The following is a 14644-nucleotide window of genomic DNA, read 5'->3' as shown; positions in this document are numbered from 1 at the left end:
GGAGGGGATCTCCTCATGGCCAGTATGGACAGGAACAATGAGGTCTTTCAATATACATATAGGAATGAGTATTATATTAAGATACACTTGAAAAAATGTGAACCTATCCTTTTTAATGTTACTTCAAAATCATAGCAAACATTTTTTGGCAGAAATAAGACAGTAACCTTGAATCTTTACAGTATCAAAGATATTTAAAAGAGTGTAATTCCAAATTAGCCTTTGTAATATCTGATACACTCTCACAAATACTACTCCAGAAAGACCGAATCTTGGAACTAACCAGTTAACTATTTATAATCTGCCCATAAAAACATAACATAAAACTCCACTCCTCAAGGTCAGTTGTTGTGTGGATGTCAGTGGATGTTTGAATGTATAGACTGACCACTGTTCACTTTGTTTAGAAGCCAATCGAAGCTCTCGTTTCAGTGAATAAAGTATGCCTCCATTAACAGAAAGCTGAATTTAATAACAATAACATTGTATGTGTTTGTGGTGTTTGTGTGTGTGCGTGTGCTTTTGCATGTTTGTTTTGGTTTGGAAACAGGCTTCACACTGGCCAGTGTGCTGAAGAGCCAGTCCGCTTTCCATCAGTTCCTGGTCAAGAACCTTTCCCTATCCAACTCCACAACCAGCTTGTTGCTCAACATTCCAGTCAGCGTCAGAGAGGTGATTCACTGTTTCTTTACTACCACACTGATATCACTTTACTGTCTGTTCTGCTCAGTTCTTCAACTCAGTCCAGTGCTGGCCAATGGGCATTGTTTGCTCAATATTTGATATTATTTGACCAGATGCATGTTCTTTGCTTGTTTTTGTTTGTCTACTTGTTCCCAATTTGTTGTCATAGATGTGTATGGCCACAAAATCCAGTAGCAGGCAAGGATGTATTTACACTCAGCAGTCGGTTTATTAGGTACACCTAGCTAAAACTAATGCAGGTAAAAACAACAGTCCTGCAATAAATCCTACATTCATGTGCGTTTGTGTTCAGTTTTTGTTGAAACTGTGTAAAAGAGGTGTTGATTCAACTGAATGGTCATTTCGGAGGATGTAGTCTGTGATGCTTTTGCACTGCACTGTGTTATGTTGACAGATGTTTCTATTAATTTGTCCACTCCATTCAAATCATTGAGAGTACGCTAAACAACAAATACACATCTGTATCATGCAATACAGTTCAACAGCACCGCAAACTACAAGCCTTTCAAAATGGTTACACAGTAACTGCTTTGATAAGTTACAGTAGCTACGCAATGGGTCATATCACTTCTTGTATGTGAAAGGGGTTGCTCCTAGTCATTAACCCACAGGTAATTATCACCAACTTTCTCATTAGTGAAATCAAAATATTTATTTCAGCTCATATCTTTATTGTATTTTTATGTCAAAAACAATGAACACCAGGATTGGGATATTTTAAAAGTCTTTGAATGCTTTGAAAATGCAAAGTTTTCCATAATTGGTTGTTACAACTTTTAAACTGTGGTGCATGTTAGGGAGCAGAAAGAGAGGGAGAGCACAGTGAGTTAAAAATGTTATATAGCAAAGAAGAGTGTTTTCAATTCTGTAATAGGCTAGATCACTAATTGATTTTAAAACTTTTTTTGCCGTTGATATACACTAGCAATTCCAAAAGTTGTTCTATTGGATTCAGATCTGGTGACTGGGGAGGCCACTGACATTCACTGAACTCATTGTTGTGTTCATGAAACCAGTTTGAGACAACTTTTGCTTTGTGACATGGAGCATTATCATGCTGGAAGTAGCCATCAGAAGATGCACAGGATCAGCAACAATATTCAGATAGGCTGTGGCCTTCAAACCATGATTGGTTGGTATTAAGGAGCCCAAAATGTGCCAAGAAAACATCCCCCACACCATCACACCACCACCACCAGCCTGGACTGTTGACACAAGGCAGGTTGGGTCCATTGATTCATGCTGTTGACGCCAGATCCTGACCCTACCATCTGCTACCTCAGCAGAAATCCAGATTCATCAGTCAAGGCTACGTTTTTCCAGTCTTCAGCTGTCAAGCTTTGGTGAGGCTGTGCCCTCTGTAGCCTCAGATTTCTGTTCTTGGCTGACAGGAGTGGAACCCGACGTGGTCTTCTGCTGTTGTAGCCTATTCTTGACACAACTGTCTATCACATGAACAACTATCTCATATCATGTGAACAATTGATTGTAACACTTTGAATATCTTCCAGGAGAGACTGTCCAAAAATGTGCACCATTTTAAAATTATTGCATCTCTTCCCTCTCTATAATGGCCTAAGAACTAGTTCTGATTGAGTATTCCTCCGGTCCTTAACACGCTTGAAATGTTCTATATGGTTTCAGTTCTCAGCCAGCGCTAAATGTGGACAAGTTTGAATAGATTTACACATTCAGTGATGGCGTTCAGCTCACTCTGTAGCTGTAGTAACTTAGAATGCCCAAATTAATCACCAGTTTTACAAGCCAATGGTAATAAAATGTTAAAGAGTAAGCAGTCAGTACACCTTGAAACATCATAGTTTTACAAATACTGAGCTATGAATGCTCTTTCTCCTGCTTTGCAGTCGAAGGAGAGGGTACATTAGCGGATGTGTCATTGCAAAACACAAGGGAAACTCGGGCTTGATGCCAAGAATGATCATGTTTCATATTGAACCATTGACCTGCGACAAACTTCTGTGTTCTGAAATAATTTATTTGAGGTAGGCTCTTATTTGAGGGTGATGCTCTCTAAAATCAAATAAAACCTTTACTCATGTTTTTCTTCATGTTTCACTCTACATTCTTCAACCAGAAAAAATTCTAATTCTAATGATGGCGTTGGTGCCAGCAAGACAGAATAAATATGAAATATAGTTACACTTGGTGTACAAGCACATTGTTTTATATATACATGTTATACGGCAAGAGTTAACATATGTGTAAATACAGTTGACAGACAGTCCAGAGAGAGACAGGAAGATAAACACAACAAAGTTGCCGAGCTGGATTTGAAATAGTGACCTTGATGTCACAGAGCATGTGTCTCAATCTCTAGACCATCAGCACAAGACAGCTAACATTGAAGCAATGGACATTTAACATTAACTGAATTCTACATGTAGTCATTAAAGTACTGTTTTGAAGTCAAAGAAAGTGAATAAACTAATGACATGTTAAATGTAACCATTGTGAATTATTGTAGTTGCCTCTTATGCCTTTAACGCCCACTTAGCAGGAGCAGACATCAAGGTATAGAGTGGAAGAGTGACACTCACAGCTCCCCCTCTGGATTTGAACCCAGGACCTTGTGCTCCTTAGTCAGCCCCTTTGCCCCTAGACTATTAGATCGACTAGAGAATTGGAGGCTTTTGTTTTTATAACCGTAAAATTTAATACAACAGCAGTCAATGAGTATTAATGCAGTTGAAGTTTAAATATTCACCAAAATTTCAATTTTACGTAATTTTTCAAAAAAATGTTTTTCGAGATTTTCATGAAGTTTGATCCTACATTCAGCAAGTTAGTACATCTTGATCTAAATGCCAGAACATTTATTGTCACTACGTCCTCAATTTTATTATTTTTAACATATTTTCAAAGTTTTTACAACATTTCATTTAGATTTTAGATAGCCTCAGACCCAGAATTGGTAGCATTTAAAAAAGTACTTTAGGAGTTTTGACAGTTAATTGATTATACAAATTTAGAAAAAAGTAGAGTGCTGTATTGCTAAATTTTTGATTACTCGCTTATAAACCATGCCCACTTTGATTAGTCAAAACCAAATTTCACATGCTGACTGAGGCATGACCATAGAGGTATAGTTTTAGGAAAAAACACATAGTCAATTATGACCTATAAATGGCATAGCAAATGGCTTTTTGAATTTTTGGCGCCCCCTAGAGGCTGATGATCCAACACTGTGCAGCAAAGCTTTGATCTTGCATCAAAGAATATGCACTAAATTTGGTCACAATAGGTTAAACCAAATTTGATCTATGAGCATTTATAGGAAATAGACTTTAAACGACAAAATTTTAAAAATGTATAAAACGAAACAGAATATCAAGAAAAAAAGTGATAACTTTTGTGCAGCTCGGTCCATTTTTTTCATGTGTGATATTTTGTGAGAGTAAATCAAATTTTGAAACCTGTGAAAACATTTAAAGGTTTAGGACCGAACTCAAACTGATGAAAAATCACTTGATCAGAGAGGGTGATTCCACATTCCAAAAAATTGCAAAATTATCCACAGAATGAAGGGAAAAAATAATTTAGTTTCTAACTCATACAGTTTTGAAGTTATCAGCAAAAACACAAAAATCATTATTATAGCACTACCGTAAAGTCAGTTGTTGGGAATTTTGTTGCCTGAGAAGTGGGTAAATTTTTTAACTCATTTGCAAAGTTTGGTGTCTATAGGTCTTACAGTTTTTGGGATACAGACATTTTTAGTGGAGGGTGATATCTGGCCAGCTTTATTGGTGCATGTCATACTATGTCCATGTATTTTGTGTGCGTGTGTGTGCGTGTGTGTGTGTGTGTGTGTGTGTGTGTGTGTGTGTGTGTGTGTGTGTGTGTGTGTGTGTGTGTGTGTGTGTGTGTGTGTGTGTGTGTGTGTGTGTGTGTGTGTGTGCATATGTCTCCTGTAGGTGTATAGTCTTATCTTTGGTACATCTCTCAGAGATGGAGGAGGGACCCAAACTTGGATTCAGGGGGCTAAAGACACCAGACAAAAACCGGGAGACAGAGTTCTTCATCTGGAAGTAAGTTCATATACCCAGACACACTTATAAACTCACATACACACACAAACTGACACGTATCAAAACACCAAGGTCCAGTTTATAAGAGTGGTACCAGCTATTAGCTGGCCTACTGCTGTTAACTACAGTTGGTTACATCGCAAATCGTAGCAATCATAGTAACATTATGGAAGTCCTAAGAAGAATTGTCATGGTTGCACTGTCAACCATTTTTTTAGTCTTAGTTTAATTATAATAAGTAAAATTTGTTTACCAAGGTCAACCGGACAAAGTCACCACTGGTCTTAATCTCTTGTATCCATTCCAACACACTTGATAATAAAAGTAGCACTGTGCTGGGTTGGGTGCTGAGTAAGTGCAGCGAGCTGATCTCAGTGCTGATACCCCATATAGGGTGCAAGAAGAACTAAACTGAAACTAACATTCTGTCTCTGGAAAGTTTTTCCATGTAAGCTACAAGGTCAGCTAGAATCTTCTTGGGTGTACATTGAAAAGTTTCTTTTTTATTTCCTTTTTTAAAAAAAAAAACAGTAATTAACATTTTCATAACACTTTAAATTTAGCAGGGAACATACAGTAAGCGGCAGAACAAGAAGCTGCAACAAGCAACAAGCTCACCATCTTACCTGGGAGTGCGGGTTCTGCAAAGGTGAGGGCATATCGCTGGCTGGCATGGAGATGGTATGCCATTGATTGCTCCACCACTGGGGGGTCGTTGAGCCCCAGAACCTCAATTTTGCCTATCTCCAGGCCAGAGTAGCCCTTGACAGGAACCCTGTGGCTAGAAGGTCTGTCCCAATAGCACCTCATCTCCTTCATACATGCTGGGACAGCAGGCATGAGCTATATAGCAGGGACCTGACAAGAATACAATTTTTCCATTGTATAATGGAAAAATTCTCTCTCTTCTCCCTTATCATCCTGTGATGTGGGCCAATCGATAGCCAACCTGGCTGCCTGCCCTGCTTGCACACCTCATGCAGATTGACCTTGTGGGTGCCAGGCCGCGATGTCTGGGCATGTTTTACACCCATACATGCAATGCTGAGGAGATGGGACCCCTCCCTGAGATGTGAACCCACAAGCACCCAGGCAAGGACGGGATATGACATCCCTACCCTTGCCACCACCAGCGTTCCCCTGAGAGGTGGTAGCAATGGAAGCGGAAGAAAAAAGCGGTAGCAAGCTCGCTGGTGTAGGCGGATATAAAGGGGGACAGGCTGGCACATGCAGCTCAGAATGATAGGTGTGTCCCCGGACAGATTTGGTACCAGTGGGAGTGTCCGTGATTGGTCATGCCAGAAGGCACTTCCCATAGTGAGATACCGAGCAAAGTTGAAATAGAATCATAAACATTTTAGACTAGTGAAGATTTTTGTCCAAATGATTTTAGACCAAAAGAAAATGAAAGTGAAAATAAGCCACGAAATGACAGGTAGTATGATTAAGAACGCAGTAATCTGTAATTCTGTAGTGTCTCAGTGCTAGTGTTATACTGGACTGTTATACTCATACTGTAAGTGTTTTACAGTATGAGTATAACAGTGTTTTACTGTAAGACATAACTTTCAAATGTGTATGGCAATTTGGCGCTTTAGCATGGATAGTATGTTTAACACTTCAGAATTAACATACCTGTCTTAAGCAAAAGGTTAGCCGACTTACCTGACTGGGCTACTCACTTAATGTTCAGTGATGTTAAAACCCCATCTGCAAGCAATGTAGCAATGTCACATTGATGTGAGATGCTAATACATAATGTTACACCACTTCTTTTAGTAGTTGCTTTAATATGTCTTTAAAAGTAATGTTATGTTATTTAACACCTTAACATTACCTCAATTTCTGTGTGGTGCACTTTTAGGTGTCTCTTAAGGTTTGTGGTTTTTTTCTTCCAAGTGATTTTGTGGTTGCTGGGCTTCTCACCTGACAACACTACAAACTCACTTTTTCTCTCTGCGGCATTATATCCATTGTATGGACATTTAGTCACAGATGTCAGGTCAACATCTTGTCTTTGTCATGGCGAAAAAAGGTCACTGATGAATATATTTTGTCATAATTTTCATTTGCAAAATTACCATTATGTAGCATAACAGTGAACTGCCAAAGAAAGCAGTTTCCAACAACAACTAGACTTGGGTCAATTTTGGCATAAGGACCCCCCCCCCCCATGCCAAAATTGGTCCAATTCTAGTTTAAAAAAGCAGTTAGCATTTTTGCTTACTATACTCACAGAGTAGACATAACAGCAGAAATTTTGATTTGTCAAAGCAGGAAAAGGTGAAACCAATAACATGAATGATGGCTCTGTCACATTTAGTTGTGCCAGTAAGCCAAGCTAGTCAACCAGCACGCATAATGTTATTAGATGCACCTGTGTTTGATTAATCAAAAAGTCCACAGAAATAAAGCAGAAAGGTCTGTTGCTATTCAGTACATTTCAACAGACAAGTCATCATCCGTCAACAAACTCTACAGCACTTTGAAGTTTCTTTCTTTCTTTCTTTCTGTTTTAGTTGAGTCTGAGCTGCGCTCACCAACCCTCTGTGGCAATGTGTTTCAAAAAAAACTGATCTGATCAGACACAGTTAACAACTAACTGGCAAACACAGTGAAAGAGCTCTGATAAACCCACTGCACACAAAATACTTAGTAGCAAACAGCAGACAGACACGGTTAGAGACTGGCTCGTGAACATAGTGGAGCATTTAGCATCCAAAGAGCCAGATATTTTTCTCAGCAGTTAGTAGAGATCACTCCACAGCTGAGAGTTCATAGAATTGAATATTTGCCAGGTAGCCAGAAACATGTTGCTCTGTATGTGCTGTATGTGTAACTACTTTGTTACTACAATATCTATGGCAGCTTTATGATCCAGTAACACAATACTGGTTGTGTGTTAATCAGCTTCTTTTGGTAGCTGTCTTACCCTTAGTGGCCACAAATTGTTTTTCATGAAATAATTTTTGCATTATTACAGATGTATCAAGTGGTACTTTCTTATAATTGGTCTTAATGAACACTGAGCAAGTGTGTATATCCTTTTAACAGTGATGTCTACCTTTCCTCTTCTGCCCCGACCCCCACCCCTAGGAGAAGCTGCTGGGAGATGTACACAGCCTGGATGGAGGTCTGATATACAAAACCTTACGGGACCCAACAAAAGCAGCCCACAGGCAGGCTCTACTCAAAGCGATGTCTCAGGCTTTAGGCCTCACTGAAGTCGGAGGAAACCAGGGAAATGACCAGCAGGGCCTGAAGGAGGTGGAGGTATACCTGCTGATTCAGGCCACCTTGGGCCATGGTTTACATTTTCATTCTGAGATTTGAAGCTTAGTTATATTATGCAACCTTACAAGCAGCAGAACTAAGAGAGCAAAGGTTTACCTTAACAGCCCTGCACACCTACACAGATGTTTTCAGCTGTTCTTTTGAATTAGATCTCTGCTCACCTCTGCTATACTTGGGGACTATATGAGGTTACCATAATCCAACTCCTAACAGGTGACATAAAACTAACAGGCGAGTGTCCCATGGACATGTAGCTGCTTTAATGCCCTTATAATATTTCTGTGACTCAAAGAAATAAAAAAGGAAAAATTCTTAATGCTCATTTCTGCAGGATGTTTTTTACTCAGAGCTGGATTTCTTTTTGTAGAATGGTATGTTTTTGTAGTTTTATCATTAGGTTAGCATTAGGGTGGTGCTTCAAAAGACAAGATCCCTTATGCCTGTATACAATACTGTATGTAGCAAAAAAAATAAGAAATATAATTAAAACGTTTTAACACATTTGCAAAATCGGAAGAGATTTTTCATCTTCTGTTCAGACCTCTGCATGTTTCTAGTTTTGCAAAAACAACCGCACACCTGCAATGCTCAGCGTCGGAACCCTTTATTTTCATTAAAGCTTATCTTTAAGTCAATTCAGGCAGAGGCACTCTACACGATTTCCGTAAAATATTTTCACTTGTGTTCACTAACACCTCTCCAAAACCATGCATGAAACTACATAGACTGGCCACAGAGTGGGTAACTTCATTAATTATTAAAATCTTTTGACACGACATCAGGATTTAACTGTTAACTGGCCGTGTGTGATTTTTGTGACACCAGGGAGATGTTCTGAAAGATGACTGCAACTGATTATGTGAGCATCATTAACTCTTAAGAGAGCCATTAATATTAATAATACTGAAAAATTTAATCCTTGTCCAGCAACTGAAGATATCATGAAATTTGTTTATTGCAATACCAACAAACAACAATATAAGAAAGGAAAAAAATGGGGTCAGCATATTCCAAATTCACTTTGTACTCTTTGTACACAACTATTTCTGTAACTTTTCGTGTGAAGAAAAGAGTGCAACAATATGGATGTCTTCAAGGAAAGATTGTCTGAAAATGTGATCTGTAATCCCCATAATGAAATAGTTGTTCATGTCTTGCCTCTCTCTATGTCAGCAGGCTTCTCAAACGCGGCTCTGTCTTCCACAGGGGACCCTCTTAACTGGAGCCATGCTGGAGACCCTCACCTGTGGGGAGGGCGGGACCAGTGAGCTCAGTAACATCCTTTTGGTGCCTGAGAAGCAGCAACCGGTGCTGCAGGCCTATCGCAGTGCATTGTGCAGCGGAGGGGAGGGTCAAAGGTCAGAGCGCTTCAGGCAGATGAGCCTCGAGCTGAAAGACCAGATCAACATGCAGAGTGTCACTGAGAAGGTACAGCGGAAACATTTGCTAAAGATCAGTTGATGTTATTAGCTACAAACAAAATAATCAGACAGTACTATTGGATGTTTTTCCCCATTCCTTAATGTTTGAGAACTGTGAAGCACCAAAGTCCCTTTAACAACCATATTTCAAACACCAAGTGTGCTTTCATATGCCTTTTACATAAAGTAGGTTCCGTCTAGCCGCTCTACCATACAGGCCTGATTGATGGAGTGCTGCTGAGATGGTCGTCCTTCCAGCAGGTTCTCCCATCTCAGCAGAGGACTTCTGAAGCTCTGTTAGAGTGACCATTGGGTTATTGGTCACCTCCCTGACCAAAGCCCTTCTAAACCAAATTGAATCTACAACACAATAAAGTCTGCAAAAATGAAGGGGTCGGAATACTCTTTGAAGCCACTGTAAAAGTAGGGTCCAGAAATTTTAGGATAACTACCTCACACTTCTAATGCTTCTATGAAATAAAGTATCAATAACTGTAGGATCACTGCTGGCTTTACAGGCATTCAGTCAAATACATTTCTGTGAGATGGTACACTAATTTAAACATACATCAAAAACTTTCAATTTGAGTGAACACACCATATATGATTTGATGCTATTAAGAAATACTGTTATCGGATCCAGCTTAAACCCTGACAGATACATGAGTTTGGCCAATATTATCAGCTGAGATTAAAGATATAGTGGTATCAACGTACAATATTTGTTGGCAGATAAATAACAAAAAATGCCCAAAATATGGTTGGGGTTGTAGATTTTTTTGACTTTATTACAAGTAAACCTCTGATCAATATCACTTTAATGTTCAGTTATTACAAATCCTGTCTAATTAACACAGTTTTATTTCTTTGTATCCAAGGGCCAAAATGAATTCAATTAATTTTTAAAACAGACATGGACTAGTTAACCTATAATGAAAGGTCCATATTTTAGAACCATCTGCTACAAAAGTCAGTACACCCTTCATTGGTGAGATTCCATTCTTCTAGTTTTTTAATGTTTTGTATGTCCGCCTTTATTTATTTATTTTTTACCCTAATTTATTCAGGTTAGTTTCACTGTGAGGCAACCTTTCTTTTACAAGAATGACCTAATCAAAATCTGATCTGCTGGCCACTGAGCAGCTCCACTGGAGCAGTTGTGGTTAAGGGCCTTGCTGTAAGGGCACCACAGTGGCGTTCACTTTTCCCACCCAGATTTAATACTGCCAGTCCAGGGACTGAACCAGTGACCCTCCTCTAACCTTTAGGCCACCACTGATTTGATTCTCCTGGGCATAGATGATACCAGTCTTGCACAAATCTGTGGAGAAATGTTCTGCCATTCTTCACAGATGATTCTTTTTAGCTGCTCTTTGCTGGAGGGGTTTTGTTGCTCTGGCTTTCACTTTAAAATACTCCAAAGGTTTTCTGTTGGATTCAGGCCTGGGGACGTACTTAGCCAGGCCATAGTTTTAATTATTTTTTCTTTCCAAACTCTGACTGGGAGTCATCTATTCATTCATTATTTGGGTACACAAACTTGCATTCATAATGCCATTTATAGATGTCATTTCCCCTTCATCTTTTGCACTCATGTAGCCCCATAACAGCAGACTCACACCTCCATGTTTAATAGTCGGCACTATTCAGTCACTGCGGTAGTCCTGACCAGGTTCGTACTAAACGTGGTAAGGAATTGCATGATGATCCAAACAAACTTTTTTGGTTTCATTTGACCAAAGAATGTGCTGCCAACATTCATCAGGCTTCTTTTCATGTTCTTTGGCAGAGTTTCATCTGCAGTTTTGTGTTGTTTTGTATCCATTTTGTATCCATCCACCATGGTTTTCTTCTGTTATTTGGTGGTATGGCTCTTCCTATACCTGCTAATCACCGCTGCAACTGTGTTTCAGCTAAAGTTCAGTAGCTGATGCTCTTGTGCCACCCCCATCTTTGTGCATCTCACAAATCTCACTTCATCATGCAATTCCTTACCATGTGGAGCCATGTTGTATTAGACACAACCCAGACCAAAACTAAGGAAGCTTTGGTGTGGTTTTGATGCATTCAGCCGTAACTGGAAATCACAAGTCTATTCACTTGTCTTGAATTAAGGTTGTACTTTGGGGTGAGTTATGATTCGCTATTAAAATTCCTTTCAAAACTTTTAAAGAAAAATGAATTTAAATGCTGGATCAGTTCTGGTATCTTGAAAGCACAGGGAGACAGTGAATTAATGTATTAATTGAATTTAACCATTTACCATTTTAACATTAAAATGGTAAATGGCTGCATTTATTTAGCACTTATATCCAAAGGCCTTTACAATTTGCCTTTCATTCACCCATTCACAAACACACTCCCGCAACCATGGCAGCCTGCTACCATGCGAGGTGCTGGTCTGACCATTGAGAGCAATATGGGGTTCAGTGTCTTGTCCAAAGACATGTCAACCTATGGACAGGAGGAGCTGGGGATTGAACCACCAACTCTATGTTTAGCGGATAACCCGCTCCACCTACTACCAGTATGGAGCACACTGTATTTGCTCACTAGCTCTCTCCCTGCATCCTGTCTTCCTCTCCTCCTCCCCCTTCATACCACCAGCTTCACCTGGAGCAATCCAACCCTTGGGTTCCTCTCTCTCAGTCCCACCTCAGGACTTTATTGAAGGACCTGGCCGATGTAGAGAGGATTCTAAAGGACGTGGACCTGCTCTCTGGCTTGGCTCGCCTGCTGCCCAAAGGAGCCTGTACTGGTCGATCTCCAGCCTCCCCAACAAACATAACCTGGCCCCTTAACGCCACCACCTGGGGCCCCAACACGACTGACATCCCAAGAGAGGAGGGGGAGAAAGGATCAGAGGGAGGGGGAAGAACAAGAGGAGGGAAAGGGAAGGAGGAAGCAGAGAATCCTCATTCTCAGTTTTCAGCATTTGTACAACTGTGGGCTGGACTGCAGCCAATTCTGTGTGGGAACAACAGGTGGGTGACACAAAAGAGGTGATGAAATCCAAAACGGACAATACAATAGTAATGTCTTTGGGAAGAACATTTTTCTCATGTTAGGAGAAAATAACCTGAAGCACAGAGAAGTATCTTCACAATTTGAAGGATGAGTCCTGCTTATTACAACTTTGATTGTTTTTTTGTCATTTTGAGCAGTCAGATGATTTGATTGAGGTTTTAAAGCTGCATTCATCAGTATTTGTACACGAACAATGAACCAAATGACTATGTGTAATGTGAAAAGGTTCACTTGTTGCAACAAGCCTACAGAGAAATGTCATACAAATGCGCAGTTCCACTCAACTCTCTGGAGTGTTTTACCCTTTTTTAGGTTATTGTCTTGGTTCTACAGAATGCAACTTTACTGTTTAGTTTCACTTGTTTCCAGCAGCAGGCAGCTGTTTTCAGTAAAAAAGCTCTGACAAACCAACTGTACACTACCTGCTCAGTGCCAAATAGCAGACAGAAAAAGTTAGTGACTAACTGGTGAACGCGGTGGAGCATTTAGCTGCTAAAGAGCCAGATGTTTTTCTCAGGAGCTGGTGGAGAGCTAAAAGGCTAATGAATATTGGACTTACATTCATCAGGTGGACACAAATACAACTCCAAATGAACGCTTATGTTGCTTTGTATCTGCTGTATGTGTAAATATGCAACTGTTAGCTATATCAACTTAATCAATCAATCAAACTTATTTGTACAGAACCTTTCATACAGGTTAGTGCAATCCAAAGTGCTTTAGAGATGAGTGACAAGCTGATAATAAGACAGTTTAAATATAAACAGTCAAACTATTTGAGATTAATGCACACAAGAAATAAAACAATGAAAATTAAATAATGAAACTAATACAATAAATTAAAATAGAAATAAAAACAATAAAGTAGATAAAAGGCAATGAAAAATAAAACTCACAAGAGGTAGAGCACCAACTGGTCCTCTTTATGAAGAGATATTATATCAACGTGTGATTTTTAGTTTGTTCTGGAATTCTGCTCCCGTGTGGTCAAAACACTGCTTAATGCACCATTTAACAAGAGAAAACAAAGACAAAGGGTAAAATTATTACCTAAACTGTCCTTTGTAAAAATTAGTCACAGTATACCAACCCACCTCCTGCTGCAACTTTCACCTGTTGTATTTACTGTAGTTGTGCACCCAATTTTCCTGTAAAACGAGGGATTTTTACTGACATTTCGAATGTTTTTAATTTCATTTTGACCTCCAAATAGATTTTGAGTTTAGATAACTCAGATTACTGTTGGCTTGTTTATAGACTGTCTGACTGCTCATGTTTCTTGTCCCTTCAAATTTTTTTGTACAAATATAGTTTTCTCACATTTTAGCAATTAACTTTGTAATTACAACAGATTTAAATTATTGCTGAAACTACTAGAAATAAGACCCAAGTTGTAATCTGCTGGAATTAAGTAGACTGTTAATGTACTGCATGTATTTGTCATTCAGTGTCTTTAACAATACTTAGTCCTCACTTTCATCTGTGTTTTTATCTTATTTGCATTCGATGTTAGATTAAACATTGATTGAAAAACTCATAAAAAGAATTCCTTGTCAGTTGATACAGTCGTTGCGGCTGTGCTTGTTTGGTATAAAAACTGTATACTGGGAGCAGTGAGATATGAACATAGTAAGCCTGAGAACCGATTTGTGGGGAGAGTTCTTTTGTTTCATTTTCATTCATTTTAACAACCTGTGACAGGTAACACATAAACTCCCAAGCATTGTGACTTGGCAATGAAGTTAATCGCCTTTAACCAATGGCTCTTGTTGCAGGATCATTGAGCCAGAGGCTTTGAAGCAGGGGAACATGAGTTCTTTGGGATTCACCAGCAAAGAACAAAGGAATCTGGGTTTACTGGTTCACTTGATGACTACAAATCCCAAGATCCTCTACTCCCCCATTGGCTCTCAGGTGGATAAAGTGATTCAGAAGGCAAGTACACAGCTCTGTCTTTGGTCGAGGTCTATGAGCAGAGTTGTTCACATTATTTTAACTGACAAAGCTCGTTCACTCTGTTCCATGCTGAAGAATTCCAAAACTTTGGTTAATTTAGTGTGTGCTTGGCAGGAAGTGTAATCTGAAGTGAGTTAATTGGAGCTGCAAAATCCAAACATGAGCTAAAAAGGGCTAGAAGGCTTTATAGAG

The 14644-nt window shown here is 39.3% G+C and overlaps 1 protein-coding gene across 6 annotated transcripts in view; it reads left to right on the top strand.

Annotated features, from left to right (window-relative positions):
• Positions 1 to 14644, top strand: part of abca2 (ATP-binding cassette, sub-family A (ABC1), member 2) — a 136917-nt gene that overhangs the window by 57401 nt on the left and 64872 nt on the right. For 4 of the 6 annotated variants that reach the window (XR_005709489.1, XM_040154642.1, XM_040154641.1 and 1 more), the window contains 6 exons: positions 551 to 672; positions 4641 to 4754; positions 7851 to 8027; positions 9255 to 9476; positions 12077 to 12453; positions 14272 to 14431. Coding sequence is in view for 5 of the 6 variants with exons in the window: in XM_040154642.1 (XP_040010576.1) it covers positions 551 to 672; positions 4641 to 4754; positions 7851 to 8027; positions 9255 to 9476; positions 12077 to 12453; positions 14272 to 14431 (1172 nt within the window). In the remaining variant the exon portion in view is untranslated. Of the gene's footprint in view, positions 1 to 550; positions 673 to 4640; positions 4755 to 5378; positions 5404 to 7850; positions 8028 to 9254; positions 9477 to 12076; positions 12454 to 14271; positions 14432 to 14644 lie in introns of those variants that run through there. The other 2 variants (XM_040154644.1, XM_040154645.1) reach the window with 2 other exon arrangements.

Source organism: Xiphias gladius, chromosome 19 (assembly GCF_016859285.1).
Source record: "Xiphias gladius isolate SHS-SW01 ecotype Sanya breed wild chromosome 19, ASM1685928v1, whole genome shotgun sequence".
NCBI classification, from domain to species: Eukaryota; Metazoa; Chordata; class Actinopteri; order Istiophoriformes; family Xiphiidae; genus Xiphias; species Xiphias gladius.
The sequence above is the reverse complement of the archived record's forward strand: the minus strand, read 5'-3'. Positions and strand labels throughout refer to the sequence as shown.